This window comes from Amphibalanus amphitrite, unplaced genomic scaffold (genome assembly GCF_019059575.1).
Source record: "Amphibalanus amphitrite isolate SeventyFive unplaced genomic scaffold, NRLGWU_Aamphi_draft 001230F_arrow, whole genome shotgun sequence".
Lineage (NCBI taxonomy): Eukaryota > Metazoa > Arthropoda > Thecostraca > Balanomorpha > Balanidae > Amphibalanus > Amphibalanus amphitrite.
This window is the reverse complement of record NW_024882723.1, coordinates 1,732-25,142: the sequence shown is the minus strand read 5'-3', so window position 1 is coordinate 25,142 and position 23,411 is coordinate 1,732. Positions and strand designations below refer to the sequence as shown.

The 23,411-nt window shown below is 50.6% G+C and overlaps 1 protein-coding gene across 2 annotated transcripts in view; it reads left to right on the top strand.

The window, feature by feature from the left end:
• Positions 1 to 17,147, top strand: part of LOC122371309 (ATP synthase subunit C lysine N-methyltransferase-like) — a 28,841-nt gene extending 11,694 nt beyond the window's left edge. Inside the window, exons 4-6 of one of the 2 annotated variants that reach the window (XR_006254711.1) lie at positions 1,972 to 2,160; positions 15,713 to 16,002; positions 16,963 to 17,147. Coding sequence is in view for 1 of the 2 variants with exons in the window: in XM_043347525.1 (XP_043203460.1) it covers positions 1,972 to 2,160; positions 15,713 to 15,910 (387 nt within the window). In the remaining variant the exon portion in view is untranslated. Of the gene's footprint in view, positions 1 to 1,971; positions 2,161 to 15,712 lie in introns of both variants that reach the window. The other variant, XM_043347525.1, reaches the window with a different exon arrangement.
• The last annotated feature ends 6,264 nt before the right edge of the window (positions 17,148 to 23,411 follow it).

Genomic DNA, 23,411 nt, shown 5'->3' with positions numbered 1-23,411 from the left:
TTTACCGAGTGAATCAATTTGTCACCTTGTCTGTGCGCGCCGGGTCGTTTGTTTTAGTGTTCATTTCGCCGCGCCGGTGTGAGAAACGCCCTCCAAGAAGGCCGTCTGGCCCTGCCTAACACTGGCGTTAATGTGCGCGGCGTCGCCGGCTTGGTCCGCGCCCGGCCTATTTACGCCCTTGTTTGTGTGGCGAGCGCCGTCGGGCTCTCCAGTTAACGGCGAGAGATCGGTGACAAATGCTCCACTCTCACAAATGCCTTCTAAATTGTAGGCAATTAAGATAAAAACGATTCAGTTTAGCTCCATTTTTTGTTGGAAGCAAATTTTCTGCTCTTCACTGTCCGACTGAAATTTACCAGTCCGATGGGTGTCTTCGTTATCTCTTTGTCACGGTTGAGTGAGTGTTGTGACTTCGAGTTTGACGGCTGGTGTCAACAGCCAATCCCTCCTGAGGGCTCATCGCCTCGTTCATCGATTTTCGGCCTGTTAAACCCCTGTCGGCTACGATCCCCTTCCCCTCCACTTCCCTCGCCGTCATCACAGCGACTGCACCGCACCCCTGCCGCCCCGCCGACTCGGCGGGCATCCCCGCCCCGCCCCGCGCCGGCAGGCCTCGCCGCCCGCTCGCGGCGGCATCTCACGTCCGGCCGGCCCGCCGACGTGACCCAAGTTTTCCGCGTGGGCCCCGCCCCCCTGTTCGGAATGTGGCCACCGCGCCGCCTCCGCCTCCTCCGCCGCTCGACTCCGGGTCCGGGACTCTGATCGGAACTGGATTGCAGGCCGAAGTCGGCCGCTGGCAGTGCGCCGAATCATCCCCCGAATTTAGGTCAGCCTGCCGGAGTTGGCGATACAGTGTATCGTTCCACAGATCCGCTGACGATGAAAATGCGAGTTTGGGCTACCGAGGAGGTGACACCTCGCGCCACCAGTCCATGTACGAGTATTTCGCCCGCCCACGCCGCCTAGCCAGCCAGCTAAACGTCCAACCAGAGTCAGCGCTATGTACCTGACCTGTCCCCGGTCTGAAGATAGTTGGAACAGGGCTTGACCCTTTTCATAGCGCCCCGCCGTGATTGGATATGAATCGACTGAAGTGTGAATTGGTGTCTGGGGCCCGAGGCGTGTCGAATTTTCGGGAACTGCGCGGTCCGGTGCGGCGTTTGATCTATCGGGTGTCGATAACAGCACGGGTTACCCGCCATTTAAAACGAAAGCGATTAATCGCAACGATAGCAACAGTAACTTTCCTGAAAAATCCTATGTTTTCAAGCACATGCATCTGTTTTTAGTTTGGATACCATACCACTGTGTATCTCATGTAAAGCAGGGCTGGTGCTAGGTGGATCGTAATCAGTGATGCCTTATCTCCTGATAAATATTTTTGGGATGATTTCATGATCTCACATAGTCTTACCAAGAATCATTAGTCTTATTTTTTCTCCGGTCGCCACTTCAGGGTATATTTTATTTTTCTACGAGATGAAGAATGACGCTCATGCACGAAGAATGCACTGGTGTCTGGGTCTCGACCGGATTCTGTGGCATTATAAATCACTTCTAGCCGATTCATTTGCATAGGTCTCTTGTTAGCAGAACCCTGAGGTGCGCTTTGAAGTGGCTATCGACCACATCTCTCAAACATACGCCGTTTTAACGAAGTCTTAAAATGAGTTGCTGGTTTCGTATTATTTTTTATATAGATTATCCGTTTATCCTTTAAAATTTCGTTATGAAAGATACATTCGTGTCATCTCTTTTATCCCATCAATGATCTCCGTTTGTTTCCAGCTATTGTCCTGAGACTCATACTTCTTGCCGAATCGACAGGGATGACCTTTGCTGACCAGGCCGTGGCCCGAACCGACCGTTCGTGGTCATTTCCAGCTCGTCTATGATGCCTGTGACAACCCTCACCGGTGGTGACCCTCGCTGACCTTTGTTGACCCGCCCGGCACCCTCCTGTGACCCCAGGTGATCGCGGCGGCTGCGGTCGGTTTCCGCAGCGTGGGAGTCGAGCTGAACCCGTGGCTGGTGCTGTTCTCACGGCTCTGGGCTCGCCGGGAGGGTCTCTCTCCGATGGCGTCTTTCCGGCGGGCTGACCTGTTCTCTCAGGACTTGACCCAGTACCAGAATGTGGTCATATTCGGCGTCAAACAAATGGTAAGTGGCGGGCCGATTGGGGAGAAACTGGCTGATGAGGGAGGGTTTGCTCTTGGCTAACATCGAGCTGTTTAATTGTTGTTATTTTATAGATTGGCATTGGTTTTGTGAGACTTGATTACGACATGATCGGGACTTGGTTCCACAAAATTCAGTTTTACTGGCCTTGGTGGTGGGTGTTAAAGCTTTTGCTTAGAATCTAATGTCACTGGAGAGGTCACATTTCGCGTCTGATGAAATCGGCCGACGGACGATAGGATAGCTACAATATAAGCCCGCCTGTCTCTGGCTGTGTGGGCCGGCTAAACTCTTGAATCTGGAGGATGATGTTTGAAAAGTTTGTTCGGCTAATCATATCACAATGCATGGATAATGTACTTCGACTTCGTATTCTTGATTCGGAAATAAAAGTATCGAATAAAAAGTTTTGAACTATCGAGGGATGAATGCATTTCCGGCTGGAGTGGTATTTTGTTTGATTCCATTCCGCAACGAGTGCACTGGGCTGCATTGTCTTCAAGTTAGATTCCCAGTCTGCATTTCCTTTCTTCATATTGACACTCAATTATGGCTCTTATCCTCTTGAAACGCTTTCTGCTTCAAGCGTTCCTATCTGGTCGTGACAGCACTCAATGGCAGCAAAAGGTGAACGATGATGAATGGCTGGATCAGATATCCACACCGCCTGTGTTCGCTGGAGGGGCTTCTGTCTGCGCCTCTAGTATTTTGCGATGCAAGACAACGAAGAGCGAATATTTGTGAACGATTCCTGGTTAAATTGTGCGTGTAATTTGATGAAATTCGCATGTTTGTTCGATAAGGCTTCCTGTACATAGATACCCGTCGCGCTGATCTCTAAACATTTCACATTTCATTTCACGGCAATCATTTCACAATGCAGTGTTTCTGTTATTGCATCATCAGTTTTCCGTAATTTTGTTTCACATTAGCGTTCCGCCTTTATCCGTGACATGCGTCGTATTTTTATTGGAAATGAATATATTTACTTTCTTTACTTTATTGTTGCAGTTGTGATTATTACAGTTAAACCTATTTTAACTTACTGTTAAAATATTGTCGGAGTTGATATTATATTTGTTTCATCGTGGTTCATATTTGTCTTTTGATTTTCTTCTTTTTTTAATTAGGTTAATTAGGTCGAATTATGAAACCAGGGTATTTTTCTTACCCCGGGTCCACAGCTCCACTTTAGCACGCACGCATACACGCCGTTGAAGAAGAGCTATTGTCTGCTGGATTACAAAGCTCACTCTCTTTAATCAGCCGGGGTAACAAACACCCTTCACTGGGCCATCCGTCCGGCGTTTCTCCAGCCCTGCCTCCGACCTCGCCCCTCGTAAACTCGCTCTGTCAGCTGCGGGTCCCATTTCTGATGTGGAAATGCGAGGCGCACGGTGCGGACTACACACACCCGGCTAATGTGATATCCCCGCCACTGCGCTGGTGAAGGTCCGTAGAAAAACGGCCAACACATCCTGCTCAGACGAAACTGTGTGGAAGCCTGTCTGCAACCCGAGCTGGCGGCGAGCCGGGTTGAGAGGTCTGAGAAGATGTGGTGGGAACGAAAGAGTCGGGGGCTCGCTCTGGCAGGGTAGTGGTCCTGGGTGTCACCCAAACTGTTCACTCCTTGAATTTAACCCAATACCATGTTTTATTGCTTATTTAGACAGTAAAGACTACATATGAGTTCAATCATCGCTGCTCGCCGTAGAATCTGATTCATCATAACGTCGGAATATAATTTGCATGATTCGCGTGATTAACGTTATCATTCGTAAGCATGTTCTGCGGTCACCGCACTAGAAATGTGTGTATCTGCTCTCCAGTTTCATATTTATGTCTGGCCGATAAGTGCCAGCAGGCATTCAAGTAGATCCGGCTGAGAGCAATACAGTAACGGGGCCGAGTTTTCAGCCTTGTAATATTTGTACGCCGCTACCGCTGCCATTTTATTCCCAGATCAGTGTGGAAAATCGCGTAAAGCGTTCGAACGCTAGGGGCGTTCTATTTCTGGACGGCCGTGTGGCGCTCAGTCGATGGGGAGATGCCAACTCTGAGAGCATCCAGTGCCGAGGCTAAAGCTGGCCGTTCCCAGCCCAGTGCTAAAACTGGTAACCCCGTGATAAAACTGGCACCGTGCAGCCCCCGGGGCTGAGCGCGATTCCGCTGCACTTATTCCCGACCTGTCTGCTCACTGGGTCCACCACGCTGATTGGTTTTTCTCCCCCGGGTACGTCCCGAGAATCTGCTGATATTAACCGCGTGGGTGGCGTCTTCAAGTTAGTGAAAATAGCGTAAAGCAATGTGGGCTAGATAGCTTGCTTTTGCATGCATCATGTTGTGATTCCGTTCCCTGCAATGAAATACAAACTGAAAAGGGTTGTTGTTTTGCTCGTGATAAAAGAACCGAAAATAGATGCTTCAGTGCTACATTATGAAAAGTTTACGTGTATAATAAGTGTATATGCGCATTGAGCATCTGAAGGGGGCAGATTCGCCATTCGGGATTCTCAAGGGTCCTGCAGTAGCCGTACCGCCGCTGACTGGTAGGTAGGCTGCGCCGCTCGACACACCGGTCATGCGGTACAGCCTACCTACTCAGGCAGCCGGCTCGCCCAGCTAACATCCTCTCCGCGCCTCCGCGGATCCCAGTCTCCGCGGGCGGACAGCGCTCGCTCCGCGCTGGCGGAGAGGAACAACGCAGAGAAAAACAATCATCGGTGCTTAATATTGGATTCAGCTGAGCAAACATTTGGTTTCTGCGGCACGCAGAATCGTCGTGCCGTGTCGGCAGCTGTGTGGAAAGAAAGCTCGCCGGACGCGCTCGGGCAATTTACGGAGACGGCAGACGCTGTTTGGTTTGGTGAGTCTCTCGAAACGATGCCGGCTGGGAATTTAAGCGATGTGGGCGAGCTTGATGTGTAATTGGACGGATAACTCGACTGTTTTGAGTGCTGCATATTATGTACAAGAACCGAGAGTGTTGCTATTTGGTCGCCATGCCGCTCCCTTCACACTTATGTTTACTTCCAAGTTCACTTTATTCCAAGTTCACTTTATAGAAGCCGACGTTTTACACGATTTAAATCGAAGCGGAGGCTGAACGTTCGGCTGTCATACCTTGAAATAAGGTTCCCATGTCTTCAGATGTTATTTGTGGCTGCAGGCGCAGGAACCAGCGCCAAACAATGAATTACCGCGTCAAACCCAGTTGTAAAAAACATTGCTCGTTACTTCGATTTTATCTTTAAGCTCCTGCCAAAGAAATTCCAGACGTTCAAGTGATATTTCAGTGACATCTAAGGATAGCGAATGAAAAATGTCACCATTCTTCGTATAAACGTGGTAGGTAATGCAGTAGCTGAATTAACAACGTTCAATAGTTATGTTTACATCGCATTTAGTCAAAATGCTAGCCTCAAAAGTGCAAAGATTATGAGGGCGGTTAAAAAGGATCGTCAGCTGTTCACGTGCCACTGCGGTCGACTGGTTGCACTGTAAAACTTCTGAGGTCCAAGTGAAAGTTTCTGGACCGATCTGTCACACTAATGAAGCAACTGTTCCTGGGCACTGTGTCGTCGAATTATAAGGCACGAACTAACACTGTCCGAAATCCAACCACGAACGGCGCCGCTCCCGGCAGAACTGCGAGAAACTGCTAAATCAGCGCGATGGATCTAACCTAACCGGTCGAGACTGTTAAGCGTCGAGCGTGTGATTCGATTTGGTCGGCGGGCCTTTGGGCGGGGTCACGGTGGACGGTCATCTGGTCGGCTGCAGGCCTGCTGACCAGGTGGGAATGTCGCCCGGCGGGCCTCAGCGCCGGAAATAGACGGCCCAGGGGACTGCGGCGGTACTAACCAGAGCACACCGCCACCCTCTGCAGCGGCCCGATCGACAGCCAGCCTATCCCCCCTCTGTCTCTGTCTCTGTCTCTCTCTCTCTCTCTCTTTGTCTCTGTCTCTGTTTCTCTCTCCCTCTCTCTCTCTCTCTCTCTCTCTCTCTCTCTCTCTCTCTCTTTCTCTCTCTCTTATTATTTTCATTTAAAAAAATCATAGAACTCCCTGAATATGATGCAACACCATACAGCTGAATCATGAAATTTCTTCCTTCAAAATTAATATCACATGATTTATAGCCCAATACATCATTCTTACCAGTCAAAATGATATGCCATATAAAGCACCGAATCGAATATCTGAGGTCTATTAACTGATAATCCAACCCACAGGTATGGGAAGTCCTACATGATTCGCCTGCGATGCATTATAGCAGTCAATGACGCAATCTTGGTAGTTCTATGCATTTATATAATCTCGAACACGATCAGAAAAAGAATGTATTCCCATAACACTGCTGAACGACTCTTTGTCACGCTCTTGGAAACCTTAGCAGCTCCCTCCACGTCAAACAGACAAGTTTGCCAGTGGATGCATGATGACTGAAATTGTAAAACTTGGCCGCTTCTTGGCACCAGTATGCTGCTGTGAGTCCGTGACCTGACTGATGGCTCTCTTCGAGGCGCTAGCTGCCGACCAAATCATCGTCATTGATATTTATGAGAGCCTCACTCTGAGCGCGGCCGCCGCTCGCCTTTGAGGAGACTGAGACGGAAACTTGGCTCTGACCCATCGCGTCTTCCACTTAACCCCATTATAAATGTATCGGCCGGCCTGGCGGCCGTACCCGGGTGCTGGCTGGCACCTCTCCGTCCGCCGGGCTGGTCGACGATGACGCCTCGCTTTCCTGCTGTTCTCTCTCCCTCCCCCTCTCTCTCTCTCTCTCTCTCTCTCTCCCCTTTCCCCTCTTTTCCCTCTCTCCCCTCTTTCTCTCTTTTCCCTGTCTGCTTCTTTTTTCTCTCCCATTCGTGCTTTCTCCCCTGTCGCTCATTTTCCTCCTTTTTTCTAGATGACAATTTTTACTTTGTTCATTTTTTTCTGTGTTACTTTTTATTGCATGTTTTCCTCTCCAGTTCCTCTTTTTTTTTCTTTTTTCTTCCGGGCTTCATTCTTTTTTTCTATTCTAACTTTTTCTTCTTTCTTTCCTGCGACTTTTTTCCTTTTCTTTCTTGCTACTTCCTCGTGGTATATAAATGTGCGGTTTCGCAATGTATCGAAATTTTGTTCTCGTTCTTGCTTTTTCAAACTGCAGCTGGGCGTAAGCGCCATTTTTCTGAAGCTGTTGCAAAACGTTTGTCACGCTTATTCCTAGTATCTCTTTTCTCTCCGTTCTTGATTGCGGTGCTTCCCTCGTTTCTCTGCTGAATTTGCAATGTATTGCACATTGTCGTTACCAACTTTTCCGTGATTGTTTGACATTTGTATAATTCGCTCGTTCTTTGCGGCTGTTAAATGCCGTTGACGGCGGGGCGGAATCATTAGTTTTGTCGCCGGCCGTATCGAAGGACGGATATTGAGGGAGTTCGTGTGCATGCGACGGCCGACGGCGGTTCTGAGCCCTTCAACCCTGAACGATGGTGCCGATAGGGCGCACAATGGCGGTGAGGTGGAACGACCGGCGCGAATAGACTCGTTAGGTTCTTGGCGATGGCGTTCTGAAGGTGTTGGCGAAATTCTGAGCCCACTCGCAGCACGGCGCTCGACACTGCCGTCGTTTAGAGAACAGAGAGCAGACCAATCGTCTACAAAAGCACCTGAGAAGTTTTGTTTGATACTAATGATGTGCCGTCAGGCGGCTATCGCTTTCAGTGTCTTTTATCAGCGGGGAGGTCCCTCCGATATTTGCTCGCCGGCTGTCGAGCGATCTGTTACCGACATATGCAACTGATCAGTACCGGTTTTTTGTCAAACTGAATAGCACCAGTTTTTTTTTTTTTTTTGTCGAATACGGTAACGGTGCGGAATTTCTACGGCTGTGGCAAGAACTCCGCTCCCCGGAAAGTGCTTTTTGCGTATTTTATGTGATTATGGCTTCAAACAAAGGTGTTAAGAGTGCACTATAAACCGAATATCTGAAGACTGGGATCTGTTTCCACATATCTCTGGTGGCGAAGGTATAACAACGTATTTGCTTGTGTGGGTACATATTTTACTTGTGGCTGCTCCACCCACCCAAGACGCTGTTACGCCCAGAAGTGTACCTACATATGTGAGCTGAATCCGAATTATGCGGCTCTGAGCTGCTTAGCAGTACGAATGTGTCGTTATAACCAAAGTTTTGATTGCCTCAAATTGAATTTTTGTATTTTAAGCTTGCTTGCGTTGTGCATTAACAATATATGTAAGTACAATTGCAAATTTACGTCCGTGTTTCTTATAATAGTCAATTTGCCCATCACCTGGATCTTTTTATGTCTGCTTAAAGTTGATGTGCTGCTGTTTGGGGACTGTCTGGCCTTCTTTACTTGCGGTTAGATGTTTGACTTTTATAATTAAAAACGAGCTGGTTCCGGACGTAATTTTACATGATAATACTCCAGCGACATAAGTGTTGACGCCAGTCGCACAGGATGTAAACTTAATCAGAGTCGTTTTCAAAGTTGGCCCTGCAAAGTCTGGAGATCTGGAAATGGGGCTGCGGCAGATCCGCATCGGGCGGAAATCCGGGGCATTGGAGCCGACACCCCCGCGTCGAATCTCGCAGCAGTCTCTCAAAGAGTGGCCTGGGGTACTGTGCAGTCTGATCCTACAAAATGCAGTGATAGTCGCATCGCTCTGTGCGGGAAGCGTTGATGGTATGATGGCCTCCTGCATGTTTGATAAAGGCGCCAGACACCAGACGATATGCGCCTGTCTGGGTATGATTGCTCGTAATTTGATATTTGCCGTGATTAGCGTCAAACTTATAGCAATAATAAAATAACGCAATGTCTCTCGTGGCCGATAGTTCCAAGATGAATGCAGTTCTGCTGTGATTTTCTATTTATGATATCGCGTCTCGCCGGAGTGTTCGTCCGACTGATGCATCTCGTGAGATTGTATATGTAGGTATCTGTCATGTAATGAGCATCATAGGACAGCGAGACGAATTTTAGATGAAGATTGCATAATGCACAGTGACTTCCGCGATGCTAGAATAGAAGCAGCGCTGTACTGTTCGTGAGACGCGACCGTAGTGTGGTGTGGCGCTTAACTGAAATACCACAGGCCGTGTCACACAGGGGACTGCTAAAGATTTATTTACCTTTTACATGCGACGTTACATTCATTTATTCATTCTGCAGGTGGCTTGCGTCACACAGCTTCCCATGTTTCCAAACGAGGTCGCCGGGGTCAAGTAGTATGTCAGGAAGCGCCACCCTCGCGCTACCGATTGCGTGACACTGGCTTTACAGCACCTCGTATACCTACGTATCGATCAGGACAACAGGTAGTGCCGGCGGTTCTTTGTTCACGATCGTATTTGGACCATATGGCTTCACTGAAGGAATGACTCATAATGTGGGTCATGGCAACGTTAGCCACTGCAGCCGGTCGGACCCTGACCGATCCGTCCGTGGCACGTGCACCTCTCCGATACCGTCCAAAGGAAGGCCTAAGTGAGACTGGGCCGGGTCACCGGCACACACCGAAGTGGCGTTCAGGGTCATACCGGCCATCGAGTCGCCGCCAGAGAAAAGTGACCGATACTTTAAACGGAAACTCAATCAGAGTAGATCGCTGCAGTGGCGCGGCGCCGACATGGCCGAGCGATATTGGTACTGCTCTCAACTGGTCGGCTCTCTGAGCCGGGAAGCCCCTGGGGTACGGACCCGGAGCCTGGGGTCCGGTGCCGGCCGGTCGGTCGGCCACGGGTGCCCTGAGCGGCCGGGCCGCGCTCCTTTGTCGCACGGTGAGCGCCGCCACTGCTGCGGGACAATGGCCGTCAAGTGGTGTTTGTGGCCCGTGTGGGCGTTGACAGGCGGCTCGGCCCCGGGCGGTTTTAGCAGCAGTGTCTGGAGATTCGTCTGAGCAGCCGGTGCTTGGCGATCACCGCTCATCAAAGACGGTGCGCCCTCGGAAGTCGCTCGAGTTCACAGGAGTGAGGCGACTGAGGGGCATTTATCTGCTGTCGCTCGGACATTACCCTTCTTTGAAGGAAAGGTTATCCTACTTACGGCAAGGCGTCGGCCTCTTAAACCACCATACAGCTCATCACTTCTCCCGTTATGTAATCTCGCCATGAGTTCCTTCAGTGCATGTGGCGCCTGAGTGAGCCCTCATTCAGAGGCCGATGGCCGCTCTTTGTGCCGCATTTAGTCGCCGTTAAGTGGCCACTGTGCTGTCTCTGGGGCCGATACTTGTCGCCCGCTCTGGGCCCATCTCTCGCGAGCCGGGTGCCCGCCGACGCCCGTTAATCCCGGATCGTTTCCGTCACGGCCGACGCGCCGGCTCCAATTGAAGCGACGTTAGCGACGACCGGCCGTCGCTGTGGGCCCGCAACCGACCGGGGGGATGGGAGGGCGACGACCCGTCTGCACGGGGTACTCTGCCGCAGGCTATATCCGGACTCCGGAGACGCTCCCAATATGCTCCTGAAGGTATTTGGGAAGCGATGAAATTATCTCTGAAACGTGTGTCGGGTAGTTTTGACTCGCTGTTGGTGACCAGTTCTGATATGAGGTGTGCATTGAAAATAGGCATGTGTTTTGTGAGGCTCCAATTACTCGAGAAGAGAATCGGTAAGGTATCGTATCGGTGTAACTCTTGGCTGTGCCGCGTGCAGTGTATTCTGACGATACCGAAAAGTAAGAGTTTGGTCGATCGGGGAGTGAAGGAGGAGCTGACTCACTCGGCCTTAGCCCGGGCCGACCGCTGACGGCTCTGTGCAGGAGTCTTATCCGCAGAGATAAACTCGTTCGTGGAAGCTCTTTCCCCCAATACAACACTGTGTGAAAGACGTGTGTGTCAGGCATGACCCACGGCACCACGCCATTTTTAGCCGTCTGCGTCGCCTGGCAACACTGAAATTCCAGTCGAAAAGTTCCTCACTAGCTCAGGTTGGGGAACGACCCTCCGACCCCCTCGCGTTGATGTGCCTGTCTGTTTGAGTAGTGGTAGTTTATCGGCGCTTTTTAATTATGCTATCAAGTGTGCCTTGTTACTGGGTCTAAACGTTTCTAAATAAACGAATTGTGGAAGTTATGAGGCTACAACAGCGTTTACGAAGTCATTTAAACCTCATTTCTGCTAGTTAGTATGATAGTGGTGATAGTGGTTTCTCGTAAGATCCAATAAGTGGACTCACTTTAGACAAATTGTACCAATTACAAAGCTGGCATGGTACAGCGTTGGCCGCCCTCCTCTATCGATACACGAATCCAGACGACGGAAAATAGTTCCTGAGCTCAACCATCAATCATTTCGGTGACGACGCCATAAACGCGATAGAGAGGCTCTAATAATATATAGCGCGGTCGCGTATCATCACAGTAAGTCGTGTTCAAACAGGCCCGGTGTCCCTGTTGACCCGCGCGTCGGTCGGTCAGCACAAAGGCCAATATACGGGCGGTGACCTCGACCCTGTGGGCACGCATTGCACTGTCACTGGTCACTTGTGGTCATTTTTATGCAAGGGATTGCCAATCGTCGGGTCAAGATCTTTCCTGGGAATACATTTTTACGCATTTATTTATACACTATATGTACACAGTACAGTCAAACTTATTCATATTTGAACTGAGATTGCATGCATTTATTGATATTCTGCAGGGTGAAAGAGTTACTGCGAAGTGTCAGAGCTGGGCTTGCGTCATCTCTCAATACGGGGACATGTTTCCCGTGCTGCTCTCGCCGCCTTTGCCTATCTTGGTTTTTGTTTCCTGACCAGCATGTCAAACATTTTGCCTCTAGAAAATCTCAAATCGCATTTAAAGCAGCAAAGGATGAGAAAATATGTTATGGCCGAAATTTAATCTTTTTTAAACTAGTTACCAAGCAGTCCAAAGCCGACCCTGTCTGGGTATCTATCGGTCCAGGGTTCTGATTCCCAAGCTGTCACCACCGACCCACACGACTGGGTGGTCCTGTGGCGGCCGATATCACCGTCTAACGACTCTCACACCAGAAGGCCCTCCCAGCTGCCGCCCGGGTCGCGTCATTGCCTCCAGAGCACATGGTGTGGTGCCTCTGGTGGTGGCACTAAACGGAAAAGAAAAACGGCCGTAAACTGCAGCAAAATGACATGAATTGGTCATCACAACGAAATGCCGAGTCTTAGTGTTAGTTGGCCCGTAAGAGATTTATCCCGTAACAAATTATGATAAAGGTGCGTTAAAATGAATTTTGTTTTAATTATATGTCAATCTGTATTCTGCATGTTTTATGCAAATATAAATACCTGGCGGTAGGTGTATTCCGCCAGCTTGCATTCGAGCATAGTCATGCATTCGTTGATCATCTACGTTGCGAAAACAAGAGTGACTTTATTCGCCAATATTAAAAACAAATGCACTTCTTTACTCCCTTTCATCCGTGGAAATGTGTCGTGGGACAACACTAACTCAATTATTTTCCCACTATATGCTCTTGCATCAAGGCATTGTTCAGTGTAACAGCTTTAGCGTTGACAAGCGCCAGTGGCACTTTGTTTCCATGGCAATGTAGCCTGAGGCAATGAAGCTAAAATCGACAAAAGCGCTCTGACGTCATACGCTGGGAAAATGCCCAATAAACATCGTGGACAAGCTTGCGTTTCGTCGACGTCAAGTGGGGTGGGTATGTCAGTGCATTACGTGCGTCATAGCTGCGCCATTATTGTCTCGCGTTCCACAGTTCTGCCTTCTGGCTCTCAGTACTCAGGGCTTTGGGCGCTTCTGTCCGCTTTTCCACGTCTGTGCATTTGCCAGTCGCGCCATGTATATTGGTCATTTGTCGCTGATCTGAGCAGGGTCATCTTCATCTTCGGACATCTTCGCTTCGCTCCCGTCTGTCGCGAGTTTCCATTTTCCTCTCTTCGTCCCAGCTGCCATCGCCTCGTCAACCCAGCTGTCCTGCGGAGAGTCTGTACACCTGACTGCACCTGGGCCCAGATAATGGCTGGTGCCTGGTCGTCTGGTCGCCTGGTCACTCATAGTGTACCAAAAGGTACCACGAATCAGTGGCTCCCGTGTTGAAATAATCAAATTTGAATATGTCAAATAACATAAGCCGTCGTTGTCGCCCCATGTCCGTCAGTCGGCTTTTAGAAGTAACAGAAAGAGCTGGCGACGACTATCTCCCCTCGTGACTGACACTCAGGTTGTCTGTTGGCTTCTTTAGGTAGGTGTGCTGTGAGTTTTTTATTTTCCTGTCGCTGTGCCCGGTGTCACCTTGACACCGTCGTCTGGGCATTGCATTTCAGTATCCCTGTCAGAAATAGCAACCAGGAGGTGCACGACCCGCTCTTATTTCCCTCATCGACCATCTGTTCACCCATTCCGATGTGATGAGCTTGAGGAGTCCAGAGCATTTTGGTCTGGAGAGACCACCTGGGGATGGATCTCTCCTCCCTGAGATAGGGGGAGACGACCCCCATCAGCTCTCCAGCTCTGTCGGCAGACTGGCCGCCGACCCGTGACTAATTCCATAATGAGCTCAGCTCGCTGAGCCAGGGGCCCAGATGGAAGCACACGTGGCGACAGGAATGTCGTGGCGGCCACCCGCCCCGCGCGCTGTGGCGTGCTGGACTCCTAAACTATCCAAGGTTTTTGTCCCAATCTACCGAGCTTATCTCAAGAATGTCATCAAGAATGCCTTGGAAGTTTCGGCGTCACCGTCTACATATATCTATACACATGGCGCTAATGACCGCCATGTCTGCTACCGTCGTGCGAGACGCGAGACTTCCCAGTAATATCCATTTCCCAGAGCTGTCTACGTATGCTGCTTGGGGGCCCGATTTCCTCTCGGCATGCGGGACATGTTAGCTGGTTGTAACCGGTCACTGGTTAGCTGATTCCACTCTGAATGCAGGAGACACAGGTCGGTCGGTCACCGGTCCATCAGCGGCTGGATCAAAATGTCAGCTCCGTATAACCAGGCCTGCCAGCGGCATGTCGTTCACCAGGCGCTGTAATGCCGCCCAAACTGTTACCTGACTTGTGGCAATGGTATGTGGCATAATATTCTTGTCAGCAGCGGTTATAGGAGTACTATAACAGCTGACGACGCTTGGGTCAAACTGTCGGATTCCTTATAGCTGGATCGAATTCTCGGCTGACGGCCGCGTCATGCAACACGTTGGAGCTGGCTGCCGGTTGACAGTGGGACCGAACTGGACATCCCTTTGCGTGACGGGCACCCCGAAATGGCCCGTGCCGGGGCGCGGGCGGGCAGCTGTCATGTGGGCGGCCGGACTGTCAGCGACGGCAGTGCCGGACAGGTGGGGGCGGACGGCGGTCACTGTCACTTGTGATGGGTCTCACGGGGTCATCGTCGCGCTGGCGACTCTCGGCCCGCACTGTTGGGTCAGCGAAGCCAGGCCGCGCTGACTCAACCTGGTATGATTTTTACAGGACCAGGCTAGGCTAAGTATGCCTGGGCTGGGCTTTACTGAAAGATATGTTGGGGACCGGGACTTTGGTCTGTTCTATGAATCGTTTTGGTCCCCGTGGACCGGACCAGTGAACCCCAGTCCATGACGGTCTGCTGGTCCGGCCCATTATGGTCCACTGGTCCTGCCCATTGTAGTTCGTTGCATGTCGACAGCTGCGGTAAGCCGATGTGAGCACTGAGCAGACAGATTTACACCGCGCCTCGTGGGCGGCTTTCGTGGCCGCGTGGGCGACTCTCGTGGCCGCGTGGGCGGCTCCGTGGGCGTGTGGGCGACTTTCGTGGCCGCGTGGGCGTTGGCGTTATGGGCGTCAGTCGCGTTGCTCCGCAGTCAGACCGGCCATTCGGAGAGATGGTTTGTTGACGCCCGCCGGTTATATCAGTGCGGGCACACTCGACTGTCTGTGTGGAATTAGAGACCGGGCCGGGTCGGGGGAGGCTAGAGCGATGAGAGGAGTCTGGCTACGTTGGATAGTGGTAGGTGAGTCTGGCGGGGCTAGTTTCTGATGCGGTTTTCCCTTGATTGACTAGAATCGTATAATACTTGTGTAGAGAGCTGCCAGCTGGTGATCACGGATGATAGGTATATCTGGTATTTTTCAGCAATGTCTGATGAAGCCCAAACCCGTGCAGACTTCGTTCTTGATCCTCTTCAATGTCGACATCCTTGTTAACAGACCTTGATGGCCCGCTAAACTCCATATTTCTGTGTCCCGCTGTGCTGTCTCCGCGTCTGAGCCGCGTGGCCCTATGTTACGAAACACGTTTCTCTGGCTCTGATCGCGTGTGTGCATCTGGCATCTCACTACTTGGTCCTCAGCCATCTCACCACTTGGTCCTCTCCGAACACTTATCCTCTGACGCACTTTACCTCTGGCGCCTTATCCCTCTGACGCACTTTCCCTCTGGCGCCTTATCCCTCTGACGCACTTTTCCTCTGGCGCCTTATCCCTCTGGCGCCTTTTCACTTTCCCTCTGGCGCCTTTTCACTTTCCCTCTGGCGCCTTATCCCTCTGACGCACTTGCCCTCTTCTGACCTCCCTGCGTCTGTCTCCCCACAGATGCCGCGGCTGGAGATAAAGCTGGCACAGCAGCTGCCGGTGACGGGATGCGTGATCGCCTGTCGCTTCCCCCTACCCACCTGGAGACCTTCGTACGTGATCGGCGAGGGGGCAGACGCCGTCTGGGTCTACTTCCGACCGGGTATGGAGGACGAGGAGCTTCCACCTTCGCCCCCACCGCCGGGTAGGGAGAGGTAGCCGGGTGGGGTGATGGGTGTTTGTATCGCTGCCGGTTCTTAGAGCGGATGTAGGGTAGTGTGGTGCGACTGAAGTCTAGTCGAGAGTCGGTATACGAGGTGTGGCTAAAAAGAAACCGGACTGCTCGTGCTGGGCATAAAGTAGGGGGCCGAAGACTAGCGAGACACTTGACATTAATCTTTATCATATTGTGGTGATGTGTGCCAAATGGCATCTCGATATCGCTATTATTCTTCTTTCCACAGATCTTTGTTTTATCGATGTTCGGCGGCCTTGTCACCGCCAGGTTTCTACAATGAGCTTCGAAAAAAAGAAGGAACATGACGTTCCTTGCCAGACTCAACAGAGACGCTGAATCTGTTCAAGGCTTTAATGTTATGTTTGGTCATATGTCACATGCAAGTGTTTGAAAGGGTTACGAGGTTCAGCACTGGTCGTGAGGATGTCGGTGATGACCCCAAGGTCTGGAGGTCCATCAACGTTCGCGCGCATGTCGAAGTCGAGGGTGGAGACGAAATTGATCGTCTTTTTCGATCATAGGGGATTCGTTCACCGTCAGTTCGTGCTGGAGGTGTACCACAGTCGACCAGCATTTCTACAAGGAAGACCCGGGACGCCTCATTTCACGAGTCAGGCGCACCAAGTGGAATTTCTGGGAAGCCAAGATCTGGGTGCTCCATCACGACAACGCTCCCGTGCATTCTGCCATTAGCGTCAAATCGTTCTTTGCCAAAAAGCAGGTCGCGGTGCTCAAGTACCCTCTTATTTGTCAGACCTACCTCCCTGTGACTTTTGGCTGTTCCTTTAAATGAAAAAGGTTGTCAAGGGAACCCATTTTGAATCGGTCGAGGACATCCAGACCAGAGTGACCAGCGTCAGCGTCTTCGATAAAACAAAGAGCCGTGGAAAGGAGAATAATAGTGATATCGAGATGCCGTTTGGCACACATCACGACAATATGATAAATATTAATGTCAAGTGTGTCGCTAGTTTTCGGGCCCCCTACTTTATGGCCAGCACGAGCAGTCCGGTTTCTTTTTAGCCACACCTCGTATGCTGTCAGTGCGAACTTGTGAATGGTCAGCTCTACGGAGGATGATAGAGATTTTGATGGGTATGTTTTTGGGTCGAGATTTGAGTGATTCAGGTGCGGGAAGAGTTGGTGGTACTGATTTCGGAAGTTGCTGTTAATGTGCTGATGTTGACGAACTGATGTGACAATACATTTAAAGGCTTATTTTGTCAGTGCATCTTCATACCAGTCTCAACCCATTCAACTTCTATTGACGTTGGCATTGCCTTGTTTCTGGCTGGTAGCCAGAGCACTTTTTGTTTTTGTTTTTATCGGTGATGAATCTTGCGAATCTTGCGTAAGTTTGCAAGAAAGCATCTTAAAGACACAAGGGAAGGCTTGTCATTCCGACAAATGTTTTGACTTCTAAGCAACATCCAACGCCATCCCTTTCCACTCTGTTTAAACCTTTACGCTACGTGCACGTTGTTAGTATCGTAGGCATCGCTTTCCTGATTCTAGGGAGAACAATTTAAGCCATGCAGTCGGTGCGCTTGTAATTTCCCGGGGGGAGTTAATCACACTACTAAATGGGGCCAGCGCAGCATGACTTGTTTGCAAGAAAAACTGAACTACCTACCGCGTGGGTGCCACCATCTATTTGAGATGAAAGCATCTCGACGCAGACTCTCGCGCCTTTAGAATGAGCTTTTCATTTTTGTTTGACGCATTTTTGGTGCGTGGCCGCGCTCTTGTAAGTGGGATTTTCTTGGCGTCGGCTAACTTTCTGGAGCCTGTCATTAGAGCCGGCTGATGAACGGGCCCAAGCGCGGGAGATTGTGAGGGCGGCCAACGTTCAACGCGAATATTATTCAGCCAAAGCGCTCTCTTTGAGCGGAGGTTTGCCGCATTGTGTGAACTGGCGGAGAAGTGTTATGTAAAACAGGAATTTTTAGGTTAACGAATTTTATGCGAAGAACTTGAGCATAGTTTGGCTAAATTTCATTTTTGGAGACAATTGTTCAAACAAAGAAAATTTAATTGTTATGATCCTCTCAACCGATCTTGACAGCCACATATCTGAGGCTGCTTCGGGTGACTTCCCGCCGCGGCCAACTCTGCCCGCGAGCTCCCGGTGCGTGGCATTTGACTGGCGTGTGCGGTCGATTCGTGGTGCGACACCACACGCGCGCCTGAGCCGGGCTGCCTGGCAAGCCATCAGGTGGATTGGCCGCTGTGCGCCGGACGGTTTTCTAGATGCGGTGCAACCATCCATCATGCGGTTGCGACAGCCGCCACCAAGATTGGTACGGAGCGCAGCTGGCGAGGGTGAGACAGGGTCAGACGCTGCCTCAGTGGTTTCTGAGGCTGCTCGTGGTTTGGTACTTACAACCGGGTCGAAGGCTCTTTCTGAACAGCTACGCGGGGCTGTTTTGACCCCGACAGTTGCTTGAAAGGTATCACAAATAAGCCTGGGTAACTTGGAATGAGGCTTGAGTCAACTCTCTAAGCACTATCATCATTGCAATGCGATAGTGGGTCATTCTAAGGATGATGCAGGATCATATATGTTTCACTATTCCAAGCTTCCTGTTCACTAATGAGGAGTCTGAATCTGGTAATTACTTATTACAAATAAGCTGCCATTCACAACCGTTCGCTAAAGCACTTTTCCTTTTTCGTATGACAACACATTTATCCAACTGGTCAGCCGGGCTTCAAATACAAACTATAAGGGAAGACTACATTTATAAGGAAGTAAAATTGACCAGTAACCGGCATACGTAAGGGTAGTTGGGCACTTTGGCCCAGCGACACCATTGGTGTACCTACCCTGACCGGGGTAAATTCGGACCCACATCTGCTGTAACGCCGCACAAAATGCAAACGGCACCTACGAGGCTGTCGGCGAACCCGGCCGATATGACTTTGGAGAGGGAATGCGCACTTCTGCTTAGACGCATACTCAAGATCGTTGCAGTGGCTCGTCGTTGACGGGAAGGTGCTGGGGTAGCTGATAATGGCCAACAAAGCCCTTACAAAGGATAATGAACGCTTTCAGCAGCATCCGAATGCTCGTTTGTGCTTAATTTCCAGGAATCTATTCAAACGCGTTGTTGAAATGTAAAGCGTCAGAGGCAGTCAGATGTAGGTATTGACTTCCCGTTGTATTAACATGTCAAAGGTAGCGCTCTGTTTGTGCGCCTGAAGTGTTCCCCTTGCGATGGCAGCGCTTGTAGTGGGTAGATGAGGTTGGTATGTTGTATTTAAGTCCATACGGTTTTGTCAGCATCAACATTGACTGAAATGATCGGAACAAGAATCGAAAGTTTTTCTCCACTCAGCACTATCCAGCTTAACGCTTGCCGACATACCCACATACGTCCCCCAAGCACAAGTTCGCGTATGCATAAATAAAACAGTTTTGCTCTGACGAGAAACTTTTTAGTGAAACTTGTTTTGTGAGGACTAGTGGCAGGTGATGAAAACGGCACATGAGATAACGAAAAAAGGGATTAAAAGACCGAAGAAGAAAGCAGTTCTTGTAATTGCTATTTCTCATGGTTCGTTGTGGAAATGATCACAACACCGCACCTTTAAGCGCACGTTTGAGTCATTATTTTCTTCATATTGGAATATTAAATTGGTTGAAAAGTAATACATCCATGCTTACCTGCATCTTGCATGCATCTGTTCGTAGTAGCCTGTGAAATGTTGTTCGGTAGTGCCCGCTTCAAGCCGTTTTCCTTGGCAGCCCCCAGACGGAGTACGGTGGACTTATTACGGTCGGCAGGCAGCAACTCGTTCTCATTAGGTGTGCGACATTAACCTTATTGGCTGAGACACCGGAGCACTAATGACGCTACGAACCGATCTTGATTGAAATGGTAAATTACCGGAAAGCGCACGGCGTGAGATCTCGAGCAACACAAGGACTGAGAGCGGCGACAGAGCCAATAAACAGCAACACTCGGCGCGTCTCCCAGCTGTCGCCCCTCTCCGCTCTCTACCCGATGCTCTGTCGTCTCTCCTCCCCTGCTCTGTGCCCATCTCATTCCGACCAAGGTGGCGCACATACGTGTGACAATCTCCATCGGCCTGGGGCCGTCGGTCCGCCGCCCCGGACGGCGCCGGTCTCTTGACCGACGTCTGCAGCTCAAGTGGTCAATCTGGCGCCGCTATGCCCTCGGGGTCTGGCCGGGACGACAGCAGCGGAGACGGCGCGTCGACATTTCGCCGCCGGCGCCACTATTGTCTCCCTGTGGCGCCCGGGGACGCTCCGCCGCCACCCGGCGACGACGAAAACTGGAGCGGAGTGGCCAGTAGCGCGGCCCGCTGGAGCGGCAGCCCCACTGCATTTCAATGAGCCCCCGGCCCTGATTTCATTTAGCTCGAGATGGAGCCAACTATTTTTGTCTCGCTTCTCTCCCGCCTTCTCCCGTCCCTTGGTAAGTGCACTTGTTTGTGGTTTCCGTTTGCAAAGTGGGACGACAAACTCGCTTTGGAGTTATGGCCGACTTGAAATGGAACAGTTTTGTAGCTGCTTAAAGAGACAGTCGCATTATGTCGCCGGTTGAACACAAAAACAAAGCATTAGCATTTACATGTACTTCAAAAAGTCTTTTCAAACAACTTGTGGACGCTTACTCAAGAAAGCGGTAAACCAATAAGCAGTACGTCAACCCACAGCTATAATACAGTGGTTGAAAAGTGTTGGTGCACGAAGAGCGGGCGTATAAAGCATAACGCAGGTAGCATGTAAGTGTAGCGAGACTAGAAACGTCATGGCTATAACTCATGCGACTAGAGCGCACCTGTCTACGGTATAGAATGTGTCCACACAACCTGAAGATAGTGAATACCTACGTGTATCCAATTTGTGCCGTACCAGGAGGATTCGTGAGCGAGTGTGCTGTTTCAAGGAAAACGCTACAGCTCGCACACAATGGCTCTGAAAAGGTGGACAACATGAACGTTGAGCATCAAAAGACGGGCTGACTACTATATACAGGTACCCCGTCGTTTCAATTAACAATGCTTTGTAAAGGACGGGGCGCTGAGGGGAGCAGTCAGAAGCTGCAAAGACGGATGAATAACAGCGCCGTCAAAACCATTGTCACTTGCATCCTACCAGAAAATCCAACAACCCACCTCATTAATCCGCATGCACAATTCATTGGCGCTTGCATTGCTCTCCACCCAGTATCATTAGTATAATGATACCACGATAAGGACGATATACACTGGCAGAACAAAAAATCACCCTCCCCTATTTCTCCTCAGGGCACATTCTCCAATGCACCCCTGTTGATCACATGTGCGGCCGTTGTGGCGTATTCGGTCGTCTCGCCACGCGCGGTGGGCCGTCGGTCGCGGTGTCGCCCAACTCCTAGCGACTGTTTTAGAGCACTTCATGGGCCGGATAAATCCGTTATCCACGGATAAATCCGCGGACCGGATAGGATTGGATTCTAAATTTGTTAAAAAAGAACGGATATGGGCGGGCCGGATTTGGGAATTGAAGGTTGAACCCGGATCAAAACGGATCAAAATTTTAATATTCAACATTGAAGTTAAAATTTAACCTAATGTGTTAAGCGGCAGCAGAGGTTTGATTAAAGTAATAGGCATCATTTTATGACACTCACTTGTCACAAGACTTGTCTTCAAGTGGATAATGTATGCAATGTATGCATGGTTTTTGGAACCATGATGGTCTATGAGATGTATGGCTGTCTGGTCCCTTAGATTGAATTTGTTAGTCCAGTTTTGGGTGAAACCAGTTATTGGTGAAACGGATTATTACGGATATTTTTTGGAAGTTTGGCTGCAATACGGGCCATGGGTGGGCCGGATTCTGATATTCAAAGAAAGGCGGATAATGGGCGGATCTGGATATGACTTGCCGGATATGGGCCGGGCCGGATCCTAAAAAGCCTATCCGTGAAGTGCTCTAGACTGTTTCCCACCTCCCCGCGACCGGCATCGATCCCTAGCGGTGATGAAAGCCAGCCGGGCTGCCGGCACGACGGCGGCCAGCCGGCCCACCGGCGCCGCGGCGACCGCGACCCGGCCGGCCCCTCATGGATCCGCCCCAGGTCCGAGCTGTGGCTGCCCTAACTCGAATACAATCAAGATTGAAGCCAGAACTGACCCAGATACTCGAGCGAGCTGACCCAGTTTTTGGTCGTTCCCGGTCTATATTCGTCTCAAATGCAGCTCGGACCTAGGCGGATCCACAAGGCACCATGTCGGCTTTGTGCGACTGCCGATCTCGGCGCTCACCGCCGCCGAGTCTCCGGCCACTGCACCGCACACCCGACGCCATTTGAGCGGACATTTGGAATATATCACTGTAGTTGCCGTATCACTGGCCAGCGGCGCCGTAGATCCTCCGTGGATCGCGGGCGAGTCGCTGGAGCTGTCCAGTCCGTCAGTCCTGGCTACCAGTCCGTCCATCAGTCCGGGTCACACATTCTCATTCTGTGGGCGCGGTGGGTGGTTTGGTGTCCTCTGACGGTCCACTCTCTCCATCCTCCGCCCCCGCTCTCTGATACCCTCTGAGAGCACCGGTCCAGCTGACACTCATCGCGCCGTTCCCAGCTCGCACTGCGTCGTCCGCTCAGCCGTCTGCCCCCAATATCCGCACTGGTGTGCTCAACGTCCACAGATCCACAGACACACTCTGCCATCTCGCCAGCTCAGCGAGTTCATGGATCTCGCCAGCCGCTTGATCATACACCCAGCACTTTGTGAAACCCCAATCACAGGCTTCCAGTTCAGAAATCTCACTAGTTCGCAGTCTTTTTGTGCAGCGGTGTCGCGATACGTCATGCTAGACGGAGATTCGCGAGCCGGTGATATTGTTCAGACTGGTTTCTGAGGAGTCTGCAGCCAGGATGTCCTCGGCCGTCTGCGTATGGCTGATGGTCTCCATCGCTATGGTGTGCGGCAGAAGGTGCGATATTCGTCCAGGACGCCGCTTCACAGTGTACCTGACGAGAGAACAGTGAACGGTTAGTTCAGGGACTGAATTTAAGAGGGGAGGCGCAGGAGATACACATATAATCGGGGAGAGAGGGAAAGGGACTCCAGAGGTGGGCAAATAGTGACAAGAGGGATAGGGTGAAAGAGACCCAGCAGATAATAAGAAAATCTGTTGGGGAGTGTGCGTGAGAGAGAGAGAGAGAGAGAGAGAGAGAGAGAGAGAGAGAGAGAGAGAGAGAGAGAGAGAGAGAGAGAGAGAGAGAGAGAGAGAGAGAGAGAGAGAGAGAGAGAGAGAGAGAGAGAGAGAGACAGACAGACAGACAGAGAGACAGAGACAGAGACAGAGGAGAAAAAGAGAAAAAGATAGAGAGCAAGAGAGAGAAAGAGAGAGCGAGAGAGGAAACGACGAAACCTAAGTGAATGTATTTGGAATTTCAAAATTGCACCTGGCTTAAATGGGATCAGTCCATCAAATGGAACATGTAAGATCTAAAGAAAAGA